Source organism: Acanthochromis polyacanthus, chromosome 9 (assembly GCF_021347895.1).
Source record: "Acanthochromis polyacanthus isolate Apoly-LR-REF ecotype Palm Island chromosome 9, KAUST_Apoly_ChrSc, whole genome shotgun sequence".
Classification (NCBI taxonomy): domain Eukaryota; kingdom Metazoa; phylum Chordata; class Actinopteri; family Pomacentridae; genus Acanthochromis; species Acanthochromis polyacanthus.
This window is the reverse complement of record NC_067121.1, coordinates 7844109-7859341: the sequence shown is the minus strand read 5'-3', so window position 1 is coordinate 7859341 and position 15233 is coordinate 7844109. Positions and strand designations below refer to the sequence as shown.

General features: G+C 38.4%; 1 protein-coding gene across 1 annotated transcript in view; it reads right to left on the bottom strand.

Annotated features, from left to right (window-relative positions):
• LOC110963797 (ATP-dependent 6-phosphofructokinase, platelet type-like) overlaps positions 1-15233 on the bottom strand; it is a 58026-nt gene that overhangs the window by 21471 nt on the left and 21322 nt on the right. The window contains 7 exon segments of the mRNA XM_051953101.1: positions 5004-5150; positions 8104-8173; positions 8443-8507; positions 10084-10209; positions 10293-10385; positions 11921-11946; positions 11949-12015. Coding sequence (XP_051809061.1) covers positions 5004-5150; positions 8104-8173; positions 8443-8507; positions 10084-10209; positions 10293-10385; positions 11921-11946; positions 11949-12015 — 594 coding nt within the window.

Sequence of the window (15233 nt, the reverse complement as noted above, 5' to 3'; positions counted from 1 at the left end):
TGGAAGGATGGATGGATGATGGATGGATGGATGGAAGGATGGATGGATGGATGATGGATGGATGGATGGATGATGGATGGATGGATGGATGGATGATGGATGGATGGATGGATGGAAGGATGGATGGATGGATGATGGATGGATGGATGGATGGAAGGATGGATGGATGGATGGATGATGGATGGATGGATGGATGGATGGATGGATGGATGGAAGGATGGATGGATGGATGGATGATGGATGGATGGATGGATGGATGGATGATGGATGGATGGATGGATGGATGGATGGATGGATTGACTGAAACCACTTTAACTCTGAAGCAAAAATGATAAACAGAAGAAACAATTCACATATTCACATTGACTCATTTTCATTGGATGAACATTGGAATCATCAAGACGAGGAGACACCGTTTCTGTTTTTAAAAGCTTTGGAAAGCACAAATAAAATTTAATTTGTCTCTTTTATATCAAGATGGACACAGAAATGTCAAGATATATGGAAAAACCAAATCATCTGTCATTGCTCTGATTTGTCTTCCAGCATTTAGCTTCTGTCTCTTTACTCTGTATAATGTATATAACAACAAAAAAAGCCAACAAAAATCATCTTAAATGGTGGGAAGACTCAAGGAATCAGTCAGAAAACAGATTTGTACTTTGAGAGAAACAAGGGAAAGAAAAGTTTCAGAATTATTTCAGACTTGTCTGAAAATTGGTGAAATGATTTTACGATTACTTTAGCTTTTAGGCAAAATTAAGAATAAAAAAGCAAGAATAAAGAATATTTTTCAATGAATAAACAGTTCTTTATCTGCTATGTGCTATGAGCACATCATATAAAGTTTAATTTCTCTCCTTTGTATCAAGGTGGATTCAGAAATCTCAAAATATTTGAAAGAAATCTGTCATTTCTCTGCTCTCTTCTCAAACATTTACTGTCTCTGGAAATAAAGACAAAAAAGTCCCAAAAAATGGTGGAAAAACTCAAGGAATCAGTCAGAAAACAAGATTGTACTTTGAGAGGAACAATAGAAAGAAAAGCTCCTTAATTATTGAGACTTTCCGGCAATTTGGCTAAAACCACTTTAACTTGAAGGTGCTCAGTGAATTATCAGGACGAGGAGACACTGTTTGTTTTTTAAAAGCTTTGGGCACCACAAATATAATATAACTTGTCTATTTTATATCAGGATGGAGGCAGAAACATCAAGAAATTTGAAAATTCTGTCACTTCTTTGCTCTTTCCTCCAACATTTATCATCTCTCTACTCAAAAAATGCCAAAAAATCCAATCTTAAATGGTGTAAAGACTCAAGGAATGAGTCAGAAAACAGGTTTGTACTTTAAGTGAATCAAACTGCTAAAACAGCACAAATCCACCGACATGTTTTAAAGAATAAATTCCGCTTTTTTCCATCACTGTCCCGCTGTACTTCCACTGTGCCTCCATTTATCCGACAGCTCTTCATGGTGATCAGTGTCCTACTTAGTCGGGATCACGGCTTCACTTTTCAATCAACGTCTAATCCTCGAGCACAAAGACTCGCCTCAGAGTTTCATTTGTCTCTGAGAAGAGTCTCTGTGGACACGAGATCAGTAGATGTACGACCAGGAGGGGAATATATAGATATACTAGGTGTAGTAGCAGCTGTGGGAGCAGAGTAATTGGCTTACAGTAAGCAGCAGCGTTTATCTGGACACACTTAGTCTTATCAGTGGAGTCGCTGTGACCACTGAGGAATGTTTCCAGTCCGTGTTTACTCTTCAGCTCGTAGGGTTAGCTAATAGCTGCATCCACGTCCTGAACACTGACGTCCAATAAACACCTCTCATGACAGAAAGAGTGAAGAAATCAAATGTTGACATGAGATTTAAGAGTGTCTTTGTGGCTGTTTGACAAGCCTGAGCAACAACAGTCTTTAAAAACAGTAGAAAAAAAGTCATAAATAAAAAAAATGTAGAGATTGTGGAGCTAAAATGCAGTCGGATGCTTTATAACTCCAGAGCCGCAGCGTATAGAGGATGATTGTAATGTTTATTTCAGTTGAATGACCCTCTTTTGCACATAAATTCTCATAAAATTTGAACAAAAACAAGATCAGAATAGCACAGATATCGCTTAATTGGGTTTTCATTGCGAATTTGGCGAAATATTTGAATTTATCTGCAGAAAAAATAACAAACACTCATATTCTTGAGTGTTTTTTTCCCTTGATAAATGAATAAATGCAACAGGTTAGAAATAATCCCTATAAAAAATAGCTACACACGTGGACAAAATTGTTGGTACCCCTCAGTTAAAGAAGGAAAAACCCACAATTCTCACTGAAATCACTTGAAACTCACAAAAGTAACAATAAATAAAAATTTATTGAAAATTAAATAATCAAAAACAGCCATTACTTTTGAATTGTTGATTAACATAATTATTTAAAAAAACAAACTAATGAAACAGGCCTGGACAAAAATGATGGTACCTCTATAAAAGATTGAAAACTATTTGACCAGAGTGACATGATTAACTCAGGTGTGTCATTTAATTGACATCACAGGTGTTTCCAAACTCATAATCAGTCAGTCTGCCTATTTAAAGGGAGACAAGTAGTCACCCTGCTGTTTGGTGAAAAGGTGTGTACCACACTGAACATGGACAACAGAAAGCGAAGGAGAGAATTGTCCCAGGACATCCGAAAAAAATTATAGACAAACATCTTAAAGGTAAAGGCTATAAGACCATCTCTAAACAGCTTGAAGTTCCTGTGACAACAGTGGCTCATATTATTCAGAAGTTCAAGACCCACGGGACAGTAGCCAACCTCCCTGGACGTGGCCGCAAGAGGAAAATTGATGACAAATTGAAGAGACGGATCGTTGGAATTGTATCCAAAGAGCCCAGAGCAACCTCCAAAGAAATTAAAGGTGAACTCCAAGGCCAAGGTACATCAGTGTCAGATCGCACCATTCGTCGTTGTTTGAGCCAAAGTGGACTTCATGGGAGACGACCAAGGAGGACACCACTGCTGAAAAAAACTCATAAAAAAGCCAGACTGGAATTTGCAAAAATGCATGTTGACAAGCCACAAAGCTTCTGGGAGAATGTCCTTTGGACAGATGAGACCAAACTGGAGCTTTTTGGTAAGGCACATCAACTCTATGTTCATAGACTCAAAAACCAAGCATACGAAGAAAAGAACACTGTCCCTACGGTGAAACATGGAGGAGGCTCAGTAATGTTTTGGGGCTGCTTTGCTGCATCTGGCACAGGATGTCTTGAAAGTGTGCAAGGTACGATGAAATCTGAAGACTATCAAGGCATTCTGGAGAGAAATGTGCTGCCTAGTGTCAGAAAGCTTGGTCTCAGTCGCAGGTCATGGGTCTTCCAACAGGACAACGATCCAAAACACACAGCCAAAAACACCCAAGAATGGCTGAGAGAAAAGCGTTGGACTATTCTAAAGTGGCCTTCTATGAGCCCAGATCTGAATCCCATTGAACATATGTGGAAGGAGCTGAAACATGCCATTTGGAGAAGACACCCATCAAACCTGAGACAACTGGAGCTGTTTGCTCATGAGGAGTGGGCCAAAATACCTGTTGACAGCTGCAGAACGCTCATTGACAAATACAGAAATCGTTTAATTGCAGTGATTGCCTCAAAAGGTTGTGCAACAAAATATTAAGTTATGGGTACCATCATTTTTGTCCAGTCCTATTTCATTAGTTTGTTTTTTTTTAATAATTATGTTAATCAACAATTCAAAAGTGATGGCTGATTTTGATTATTTAATTTTCAATAAATTTGTATTTATTGTTACTTTTGTGAGTTTCAAGTGATTTCAGTGAGAATTGTGGGTTTTTCCTTCTTTAACTGAGGGGTACCAACAATTTTGTCCACGTGTGTATGTGGTGCCAAAACAGCTTTCAGAGGACGTGACAAAGACGCAGCACACGACATGTTTTCAATTTCAGGGTGTATAAAGTAAACCGAGACTATGAAGTTAATCAAACTCAAAATTAAGCTGTTGGGTTTTTTTCCACATTTTTTTTTTAGCTATGGGTCATAATTATCAAACTTAAAAGAGCAAAACAGCTGGAACACTTCACCGTATGTGAAATAAGTCTAGAATATGTCACATTTTCCATTCCTTTTTCCATAATATTTTAATTTTGTGAGATACATCTGTGCAAACAAACTGCTCTAAGATACAAGATCCAAATAATATATGTATATATAGACGGAGAGTATTGATACTGTTTGAATTTACTCAGACTCCAAATTGGGGTGTTTTTGGTGATAATTTTTGAGTTGTAGGCATTAATTATCAAATTTACAAGAGAGATATGCTTAAAGTATTTAATTTCAAATGTAATAAGTCTAGAACATATTAAATTTCCCCTTTCTTTTTCCAATATTTCTCATTTTTTGAGATGCATCTTTACAAATAAACTGCTCTAAAATACAAGATCCACTCAGTAAGATCTCTGACAAAACATTCAAACTTGTAGAAATGTTTCAAGGTTTTAGAGAATTTGGATTTAGCGTCCCTGAAAAGTTGTTTTTTTTAATTTTACCCATTTGCTTTGTTGTTATCTGTTCATATCTTTAATGTGGTATTTTGAGACTTTGCTGAAATGAAAAGCGCTTTACAAAAAATTTGTCATTATTATTATTTAGCTTCTAATGCTTCATATATGTACACTTCGTATTTGTTTAAATCTTTCTCCACATAACCACGGCTTGTCGAGTTTAGACTGAAACTCTTGCTTACGTTCCACAAAATGACTCATTTTGTTCTAATGATATAAAACTTCTCATCACAGGCAACAAACTGTGCATAAAAAGTGTCATCCAGTTCCTATATATATATATTTCACTGTCCTTTCTTTTTTACAATATCTTAATTTTCTGAGATGCACCTGAACAAATAAACTGCAACAGAATCCCCTCAGATCTCCAACTAAGTGTTTAAAACTTAAACAGATTGGTACTCAGCTCACCTGTCCCTTGTAGAATCCCTCGAAGCCGTCGTTGACAGCAAACATTTTGTGGCCCTCAGTGATTCCCACTCTGACGGCTGAGCGAACAGCGGCGTTCATACCTGCTGCTGGGGCACCGACGTTCAGCACGGCCACGTTAAAGGAGCTCTGTGGATGACGGAGGGCAGCAGAGACGATTATAAACACTAAGACATATACAGCCCAGCCGTATGTTCCAACAGCCCCGAGCTTTCTCACATTTTATAACACCTTCACGACTACAAACGCAGCAATGTGTGATGCTTGGTTTGAGGAAGATGGTGCATCAGCGACTATTAGAGACAGTGAAGACATGGAGCTGCCACTGCCTGAAAACACCATCCAGGCCTCATTTACTGCCACAGGCCAGACACCGCGTCACAGCAGGACAGCTGAGCATGCAAAGAAGCCACATGCTGCCGGAGGAGAAGCAGCAGCTGGTTTCTAAATGACAGCCGCCGAAAATATCAACCGTCAAGTGAATATTTTCCAGATATTTTCTGGATTTTTAATCAGCAGAATCATTCCGTCGATGCACAACTGGTGAACAGTTTTTGGCCTCCAACTCCAGAGAATGACATAAGACAACTACAGCTCATGCATTTGCATCTTTGAATGCAATGCTTAAAACCAATATCAGTGATTTTGCCAGCAGTCAGAAACATGCTGTGCACCAGTGATGGATCGAGGTTTAAAGTTCATCAAATAAGAAGCTCAAACTGGACAAGCATCCAACTCTGTTCTGATTATGAACCGCTTAATAAAAAAACACAAACAATTTGGTTTAATTTAAATGTTTCATGAGTAAATTTGACAAATGTTAAATATGTAAGCGGGACACTATTAGTGTGTTTAAGTACTGAGCCTCAGGTAGGCCTACACTGTTATGTCCAAAAATTACAATCATTTTGAAAACATTGTAATTGCATTTTCACCTAAATGAACAGAGCACTGCTTTCACTTCCTCATTGTGCTACGTTACTGCTAATGTTCAAATCTAAATAAAACTAGATTTAAAAATAATCTACCTCTATCTTCTTCAGTAAATCTCCAAGAAACAAAATATGAATTGAATTGCTTCACTGCTTCCAAGCTATGGAAAATGCTTATTAGGCAGTTGTGCACAGAGAAGCTTCTAGTCTCCACTCAGTAACTGCAGAGCAGCAACTCAGACACTGAGGTATGAGACCAAATATTACTCTAAAAAGAGTAAAATAAGACATTTTATTTTTAAAAATCAATATTGCAGTTTGATCAAAGTTTATTTAATTGTGGGAGGATATAATTACGGTCATGATTAATAATTGTATAACTGCACAAACACGAAAAACTGGCCTTTCATGTCTCATATGTCATCAGATTTGGTTTACCTTTTTTTGATAAATCATTTTTCAACTAAACCATAGCTTGCTGAACATGTACTTCTTGATACAAGCTAGAGTTTACAGATGTTCCCTAAACGTCTCATTTCCAAACTACTGTAAATGTTAGCTAGTCAGCTGTGCAAAGAGAAGCTTCTAGTCTCCACTCAATTTACTGCAACACAGGAACTCAGATAACTGTGCAAACAAAGAATACTCTAAAAAAGTGAAAAAAGGTGTTCAAATGTGAGATTTACCCTAAACCCATTCTACATGGGCTGTTTTTTTATAATTAAAAGCTACTCAAATATTTGTGCAGCTTGACTGGCAGGTACCAAAAGTTAGTTCTGAACGCATCATACAGGGTGAGATTTGGTTTACTTTTTCTTTGATCACATCATTTCTCAACTAAACCCTTGCTCATCTGCTTATTTCTAAAGACTACATCTTAGAGTTGTTCCCTAAATGCCTCACTTCCAGGCTACAGTAAATGTTAGCTAGTCAGCTGTGCACAAAGAAGCTTCTAGTCTCCACAAAGTTACTGCAGAACAGCAAGTCAGAGAGCAATGAGATCAAAAATTACTCTGAGGAGTAAAATAAAGTGTTCAAATGTCATATTTAATGGCACTTAATCTACATGGGCTGTTCTTTATGCGGGAAACATTTTGAAAAAAAATGTTTAGGCGATTAAATTTTGTTCACCTTTGTAACCAAATTCTTTCACTGAACCAAATCTTTCTGAGCACACTGTTGCAAAAAACATGTTTACATTTCACAATATATTTTGCTATAGAGATAAAAATGAGCTTTATGCTCATTAAAAATATGCCAGTTTCATCCAGTTTCTATGGATTTTTAAAAAGGGACCAACATCTAATTCTTTCGTGGTTTCCACAGAGGGAATCTGCAGTTTTTCCAACATCTGTAACATGTGGCTCATTCACAATAAATATAAAATAAGAGCGAATGCAACTTAAAACCTCCCTACGTGAAAGCTTCAACTTTTTGGCTACGAGAGCATGAAGTCTGTCCAGTTTGAGTTCTGATCCAGCAAAGATACTTTCAGCTGCAGGTCTGGAAGTTAAAGTGTGAAGAAGTTACTTTATGTGACGCCTGCATTAATGCACCAACACACCTCTTTGCAGGTCTACACTTCTACTTCAGAGCAGAGCCATGAAGAAATAAAGCAAAGACAGACAGAGCGACGGGTGATGTTATCATTTGAGTGTCTAAAAAAACAAGTTTAGTCTCTTAAAATCAATAAAATCCTCCTAGAAAATGAAATAATTTGACATTGATTTCAAGCAGGAAACTACAATCTACACGTATTTTTGTATTTTGTCTCAGCATGGAGGGATTTAGAAGCTGAGGGAAAGGAAAAGAAAATGTCTAATTTCTAAAAGGGTCGTCATGGGAACTACAGCCGCCTAATTACTCATCACATACATTAAACTGCTCTCCATCCCCAGCCTCCTCCTCTCCCTCAGGACACACAGATACAGAACAAAAAACAACAAAAAAACAGACGCTGTTAGTGTCACAAAAAGACCGCAGCACCCACAATGCACCAGCTGACCAGGAAGTACCTTAGACTAACGTACAAATCTCAGAGCAGCTGGTGGAAAGACACATTGGAAGAATTAAAACGGCGATCATGTCACTGGTTTGAGTTTATTTTGTGTTATTTTTCTTTAAATGTTTTTTTCTGTAATGATACTTACATTTGGAAGCTCAGAGTCGGCTTTGCGATAGGAGAGCAGTCTGTAGGTGCTCAGGTTGTTTTCAAAGCTCCTGCACATGGAAAGCAGAATTCATTAGTGCAGGAAATCCTCAGTGACCCCATGTCTGGTCTGCTGCAGAGAAAAGCATTTAGAGTCCAACGGAAAAAATCGATGCAAACACAGTTAAAGTGGAAACGGAGCCAAACAACCAAAGGAAAAAGTCCCATCAGTGGGAGACAGAAATAACCCAGTCCTGCCTGCACCTTCTATACATATAATATATTCATTTTAAACTTAAAGACAAATCCCAAAGCTGCTTAACTGGATTTTTACAAATACCTGCCACGCAGCCTGACCGCCTCCTCAAACTTCTTCTCGTCCATGGCCTTCTGGACTTCTTGGGTCTGACGGCAAAACAACAAAACAGCTTCTTTAACTTTTGACCATTTGTTCCATTTTTTAAAATTTAATTTCTGTTTGTGTATTTCTGATGTGGGTTAAATTTTGGTAAACTGGGAGTCCATTGATCCCAATCACAGTATATGCCACACAAAGTACTGTTTAATTAAGTATAGATATAACTGGGATATAATACCTCTTCATGTTTTTGCACCTTAAGCTTTTGACCATGTTGCTCATTAATTCGTTGCAGTTTGCAGAGTAAAATCACCTCTTTGTGCTCTCTGGGGCTGAAACATGTCGCTCAGTTGAGACATTGTGACAGGATATATGTAGTATTACATCATGATATTTCTGTAATACGGCAACTGACATCTCTAAAGGTGCCATCCTGCTGGGGGTTGACTGATACCAGCTTTCCAGGGCTGATACTGAAGCCGATAATTGGTGTTTAAGAAAGGCCAATAGCCAATATTTGGAACTAAAATACATTACAATATAATGTTTTAACAGCATGCGATGGCAGAGAACCTGTCATTAATAACTGGACTTCTTCACTAATAAGGGTGACTAGAACTAATTATGTAAAATAGAAATAGCGATTAAATTGTATCCTCTGTTTGATCAGTTTGCTCCCTGTTCTTCTTCTGTTTTATCAATCTTTCACTGCTCTATCACGCTTCTATCATTCTTATTGTCCACTAAAGTCTGGATCTTAAACTTTATTAATTACTGTTATCCAGCTTTTGGTTCATGGTAATCTGTGGCTGCCTTCTAACTTAGCCATTAACTGCTAGCATGGCATTAGCCACTGTAAGAGCACTGTAAGCTAATTTCCTGGTTTGTGTTCAGTTTTTTTTTTGCTGCTGGAGAGATGTTTCTGAGACTTCAAAGTGATGACAGACAGCAAGAAGAGGCTGCACCACACCTCAAGTATTTAATTTATCAATAATCGGTCAATAATTTACCATTTTCGATAATTGGTAAAATGCCAAGTATCAGCGTGACCGTTTCCTACCACACTGTATAGTATCTGAGGAAAAGATTCAGCATGTCGCAATACAGTACTGCATGCAGTACGCTAAAAATATCCTGTTTTTCTACTTCATCTGGTGGGATTTTCTAATTTACAAAGGAGTCTGTTCTTCTGGCTTTTCTGACCTACAATCCTCTGCACGGTTACGTCAGTGTTGAGCATAAAAAGCTTAAGGGACCAAATCTAATTTAACACCAATACTAAGCTGATGTATTGTGTGCCAGTTGTATGCATATGAAAAATGAGGCATGAACTGAAGCTGAAGCATGTTCTCAAAGTTAAAGACGATTTGGCATCTTTTATTTCTTTCTGATGATAGTTTCAAATGGCCTTGAATGCAAAGTGGCCAATTTGGAAGCTGTTAAAACCCGTTATTGTCAAGAAAAAACAACATTACAATATATGGAGATGTTTTCTTTTGGTTTTCACTCCAAGAATTAGTGACATTTTTCATTTATCTGTCTCATTAACCAGTTGCTTACTCTGGAAAACACTGAGGGTTGAGGTTGAGTCAGTGTGCTTTAAAACCACGTATTTTAGCTCACCATCTGAACACATTCCATCAGCGGCAGCCGGACGGCCTGGTTGCCGACCAGAGACACGACGCAGGCCGGCGTGTTGGCCGACGCCTCCAGCAGCGCCAACACCGCCTCCACGCCCATCCGACTGGCCTACAGAGGTCACAGGTCGTTCAGAGCTCATTACTGGAGACTCTTAGGTGGAAATTTAAACGCTACGATTGGTTTTGACTTACCAGGATCCTGTCAAAGGCCGAGGGCGTCCCGCCTCTCTGCACATGGCCGAGGATGGTGACCCTCGTGTCGAAGCCGAGGCAGCGCACCACCAGCTTCAGGTCGCAGAGAGAGACAGCGTTTATTAACAAAAGATACACAGGGAAAACGTCCACAATAATGACTATAAGATCTATTAACTATCACATCTAAACACATTTCACTGTATTATCATATTCTATCTCACATTGTTGCATTTTTACTACTATTTCTGCTCAACCATCTCTGATCTGACTGAAATTTTTCATTGCATTTACTACAGATATTTATACAGATATTTGCAAAATTTTAGCTTCATAAGTCAAACACTATCTGTGATATATGTTTGCCTGTTGAACAAATTTTAGCATATTTTTCAATAAACACTGAAATTTGAGGCGGATGAATAACAAAATCTCAGGAAGTAATAAAAATAAAAGCTTGAAATTTATTTGCAATTCATCCTTTTGAAATATTTAATGCAATTTGTTATCATGCCACTGACAACTCACCCATAATTTGAATGATCCACATTCTAAACTAATGGCAAGATAAGAAATAATATTAAATATTTCAAAAAGTTTCATAAAGATTAAGGCGAAATAGAAAATTTCTGCTTTTATTTTTAATAGTTCCTGAGATGCTGTCGCCAAAAAGTAGAATTAAAGTGCTGAAAGTGAGCATAAATTATTTTTAAAGTCATGGTTTAGGTTCTCAGCTGCGTTCACAAATTTGAAGGCGAAGTATTGAGATGCTGATGAGGCAGAAATCCTTTTGTTGTAATATTTGTGTTTTATTTGCTTAAACTGAAAGTTTTTATTTATAAGTCGAGTGAGTTTCAGACTTTAAAAACCTGTTTTCAAATACGTATATTAGTCCGGTGGTTTTATTCCAACAATCAAAGTGGTTGAAACTTGTCAGAATCAGTTTCTAGTTTTATTCTAACCTAATGCTTTAGTTGTAATACATTAAATGAATTCTTAGGAGATGCAGTAAATGCTTTAAACCACAGCATATTGTGGTCACACTGCAGTTTTAAGGACACTTTCCGCTAAAAGTAAACATCCGTTTGGTATTTGGCAAATAAGAATGAGAGATTATTTACAATCTTAGTTTTAAAAAATCTTCACGACTAATTTCTATTTAGGCATTTTAAAAATTGACATTTTTTTCCAAATTTCACGGATTACGTTTTAAATATCCCTACTTTATGATAAAAAAGTTTCAAGCAAATCAGAGAAGGTCGAGTAGAACATTTGAGATGGAATAATCTCCTGATTTTAAAAAGATTTAAAGGATTGCACTTAAAAAATATCTAACAAACACTCTGAAACTATCTTAAGAAACACAGAAATAAAAGGAAATGTCAAACAGACAATGAACACAGAAGGAGAAATCATGCAAAACGGCTCCTGTCATGTGACAAATGGTGGAAAATGTGCAAAACTGAAAACAAGGGTGTAGAAAGACGTGGTGTGAAAACTGGACAAAAGAATCCAAAATGGTGGAAGAACGAATGGAAAAACGGTGGGAATTACAGAAAATAGATAAAAAATGAATGGATTTGGAGGAGAACTGGACGCCTCCAGCAGGTTTCTCCTCCTTTACTTACATCCTTGATATAATCGGGAGTTATTGCCTTGTGTGGGAATCTATGGCGCCCTCGGCTACAATAATAATGTTCAGCCTTTTCTTATCGGCGCGGTTCTAGAGGACATACAGAAGCACAGACATTGAAAACATGACAGAGAAAACAGTTTTGCATTGACAAAAGCCAGATCTGGTGATGGAGGAACATCTCAGAACATCTCAGAACACCAGAAACCGTTTGGTGTTTGGAAGCAGACGCTCAACACATTCTAGGAGAAGTTTCATATCTAGAATCTGCTTGTAACATGATGCACAACAATAAAACTCCCTAAAACAAATAAAACTGTGTGAATCCTGTGTTTGACTTTAAATAAACTGTTGACGTTTCTCACCTGTAGCTCATAAATCTGTTGACGTTATTTTCTGTTTCAAACGTTTCAAACGTTTCAAATCTTCTTCGTCTTCACTGTTTTCCCAGAATATTGCTAAAACACTGGTTACTGCCAACCAACTGGGATGCTGTAAATGGAACTGGGTGAAACAAATTCTTCCTTTTTTTAGGTTTACTGGCGCAAAGTGGAGCATTACTAGTTCAAAGTGTGGATCAGGAGGTCTCGTATTCACAACTTTCAACTCTGATTTATCAATACGAGGCACTAAATGTTTACATTTCTGTCCTCTGCAGTCATAATCAGTCGAGAATCAATAGGATCCCTTGCTTGATGCAACAAACTCCTCAGGATAATGTTATAGTAATAATCCACGTTGATGGTACTTGTAATTTCCCTTAGTTGCTGATTTCCTACATCTCCCAGAATGCCTTTGGATTATCAAAAGAGTTATGTGATGTTGCTGCTGCATTGTTTTCTCAAATTCAGCTGTGGCTGCAGTGCATTTCGAGCAATACGACGGTTACAAATGCAGCAGAGGTGCCGAACGTGATGTTATCTTAGCAGAAATATGAAACTTCTCTGAGAACGTGGAAAGTGCCTGGACTCCGCTGGGGTTTGGACGTATCCAGCAGCTGGTCCAGCTTCTGGTTCTCCTCTGGTTCAGTCTGAAGCTGAGCTCTACTCACATCCTTCACAAATCGGACGTAATGGGCTGTCCTTGTCTGTCAATGGCTCCTTCAGCAACTATGATAATGTTCAACCTGGAACCCCGAGACCGACTCTGGATGACAACAAACACACTGAGGCATGTTAAATCTACTGGAAGATAATCACACAGCATCCTGCAAATGTTTCATGTTAGTATTTGAAGGCAAAAATGTCCAAATGATCAGCGACAGGAGTCAGAGTTTGTAAAAACAACACAAGGAACGTGTTGAGGCAGTGTGAACAAGCAGCAGTAGGTGGCTCTGTGGTGCAATGGGTAGCGCATTGGACTTCTAGTCAAGTACTTGAGAGGTGATTCAAAGGTTGTGGGTTTGAGTCTCACAAGAATTGCAGTTTTTCAGAGCACATAAATCATTCCTTCTACACATGAATCTTCATAATGAGTTTTACAGGTAAAATCTAGTAAGAACTCTGTGCAGGAGTCTTTATTATAAACAAACACTTACAGGATTACTACTGAATTCTAGTGGGTCATTGTGATTTTTCCTGATTCCCCAATAAATGAATCCTGATTATAAACCAGCACTAAGAGCAGTTAATGTGAACAACTACAGATGTTTTGGTTTTGACGGGAGAGCAGGAGGACAAGAGGCTCTGTGGTGCAATGGATAGCGCATTGGCCTTCTAGCCAAGCACTTCAGAGGTGATGCAAAGGTTGTGGTTTTGAGTCCCACCAGAGTTGCACTTTTACAAGCTGGGTGGAGCAGAAGCTTGGGTAGCAGGACTATTAACATATGCATGGCCACATTCTAGGGCTGCCACTAATGACGCGTTGACTAATCGTCTGAGCACGATACGTCATCAAAAGCGGACGTGAGTGCGCAATCCAACAGAAATCACTGTCCGACCGGAGTGCGGAACACTGATGGACACGGCACTGCATCGTGCATGTATTATGTATGCACGATACAGCGTGACATCCACGATCTATTGTAAACACGGATGTCAGCGTTTATTATACAGCTGTATTAAATGCGGACATCCGTGCTGCATCGTGCATACATAATATATGCACGATGCAGCGCCGACGTCCGTCCGTGTTCCGCGCTCCGTCGGACGCTGATTTCTGTTGCATTGCGCGCTCACTTCCGCTTTTGATGACATATCGTCCTCAGACGATTAGTCGACGCGTCGTTAGTTGCAGCCCTACCACATTCAAGTCATCATCAAACAAGTTCATGCAATGCTGATTGAGCCTATCAGGCATCCTCAATAAATCCCTCTGTAGTTCACAAAATACTGGAGTTAAAAGTCTACTTTCTTTGATCCACAACAATAATGACGAAGATTGGACAAACTTGCAGCTAGTACGAGTTCGTTGAAGCCTACAGTGGAGAAACCAAGAAAAGTTTCTGATGCTCCAGATAAAACAGAAACTTGAAGTTCCAAGGAAGAATTTTTAGTCTAAATGGAAACCAATCAACCACAAGGCCAACAGTGTTTGTTTAATAAATGTCACTGCCAGAAAGAGGGAGACAAACGTTAATTACAAGTTAATTACAAAATACTTATCATAGTCAATGTCATCTGAGTGGTTTGATTGTTAATGGATGTTAATGGAAGGTGTGTAGACAACAACATAGCGGTCACACTGTACCCTCACTGTCAAAAAGGGGTGATAAAAGCCAATTACAAGTTAATTACATTTCATTTGAGTGTGTTTTTTGTCAATGGAAGTTGTGTAGAGGAACAATGAAATGGTCACATTGTAGATTTGAATTGTGTGTTGAAAACAGAGCAGCAGGAGGCTCTGTGGCGCAATGGAAAGCGCATTGGACTTTTAATCAAGCACTTACGAGGTGATTCAAAGGTTGTGGGTTCAAGTCCCACCAGAGTCACAGTTCTTCATGAACACGGATCATTCATTCCACACATAAGTCTCTTATGGCTTTAATCATGACTAAAGTTTGGTTGTAGAAGAAAATTCCTCCTTTTCGCCTTTGTTTCCTCTTAGAAGCTCTTCGTTTCAAACCTACACTATTAGCTGCTGCTGTTTACTACCTTTTCCTGCTTCATTTTGGATCAGTAGCAGCTTCTACTGAGGTTCATGTGGACAGTTGTGCAGTTCAGTTGACTTGTAGTGTAACAATTGAGACATAATAACATAAATATTGATTGAGAAACTCATTTGTCTCAAAATGGTGCCGCTCTAATGGCAGCTAGTTACAGCAGCTCTCACTTGTCGAGTAATCTTTTTCTGTTTACTTTCTTTCCTCT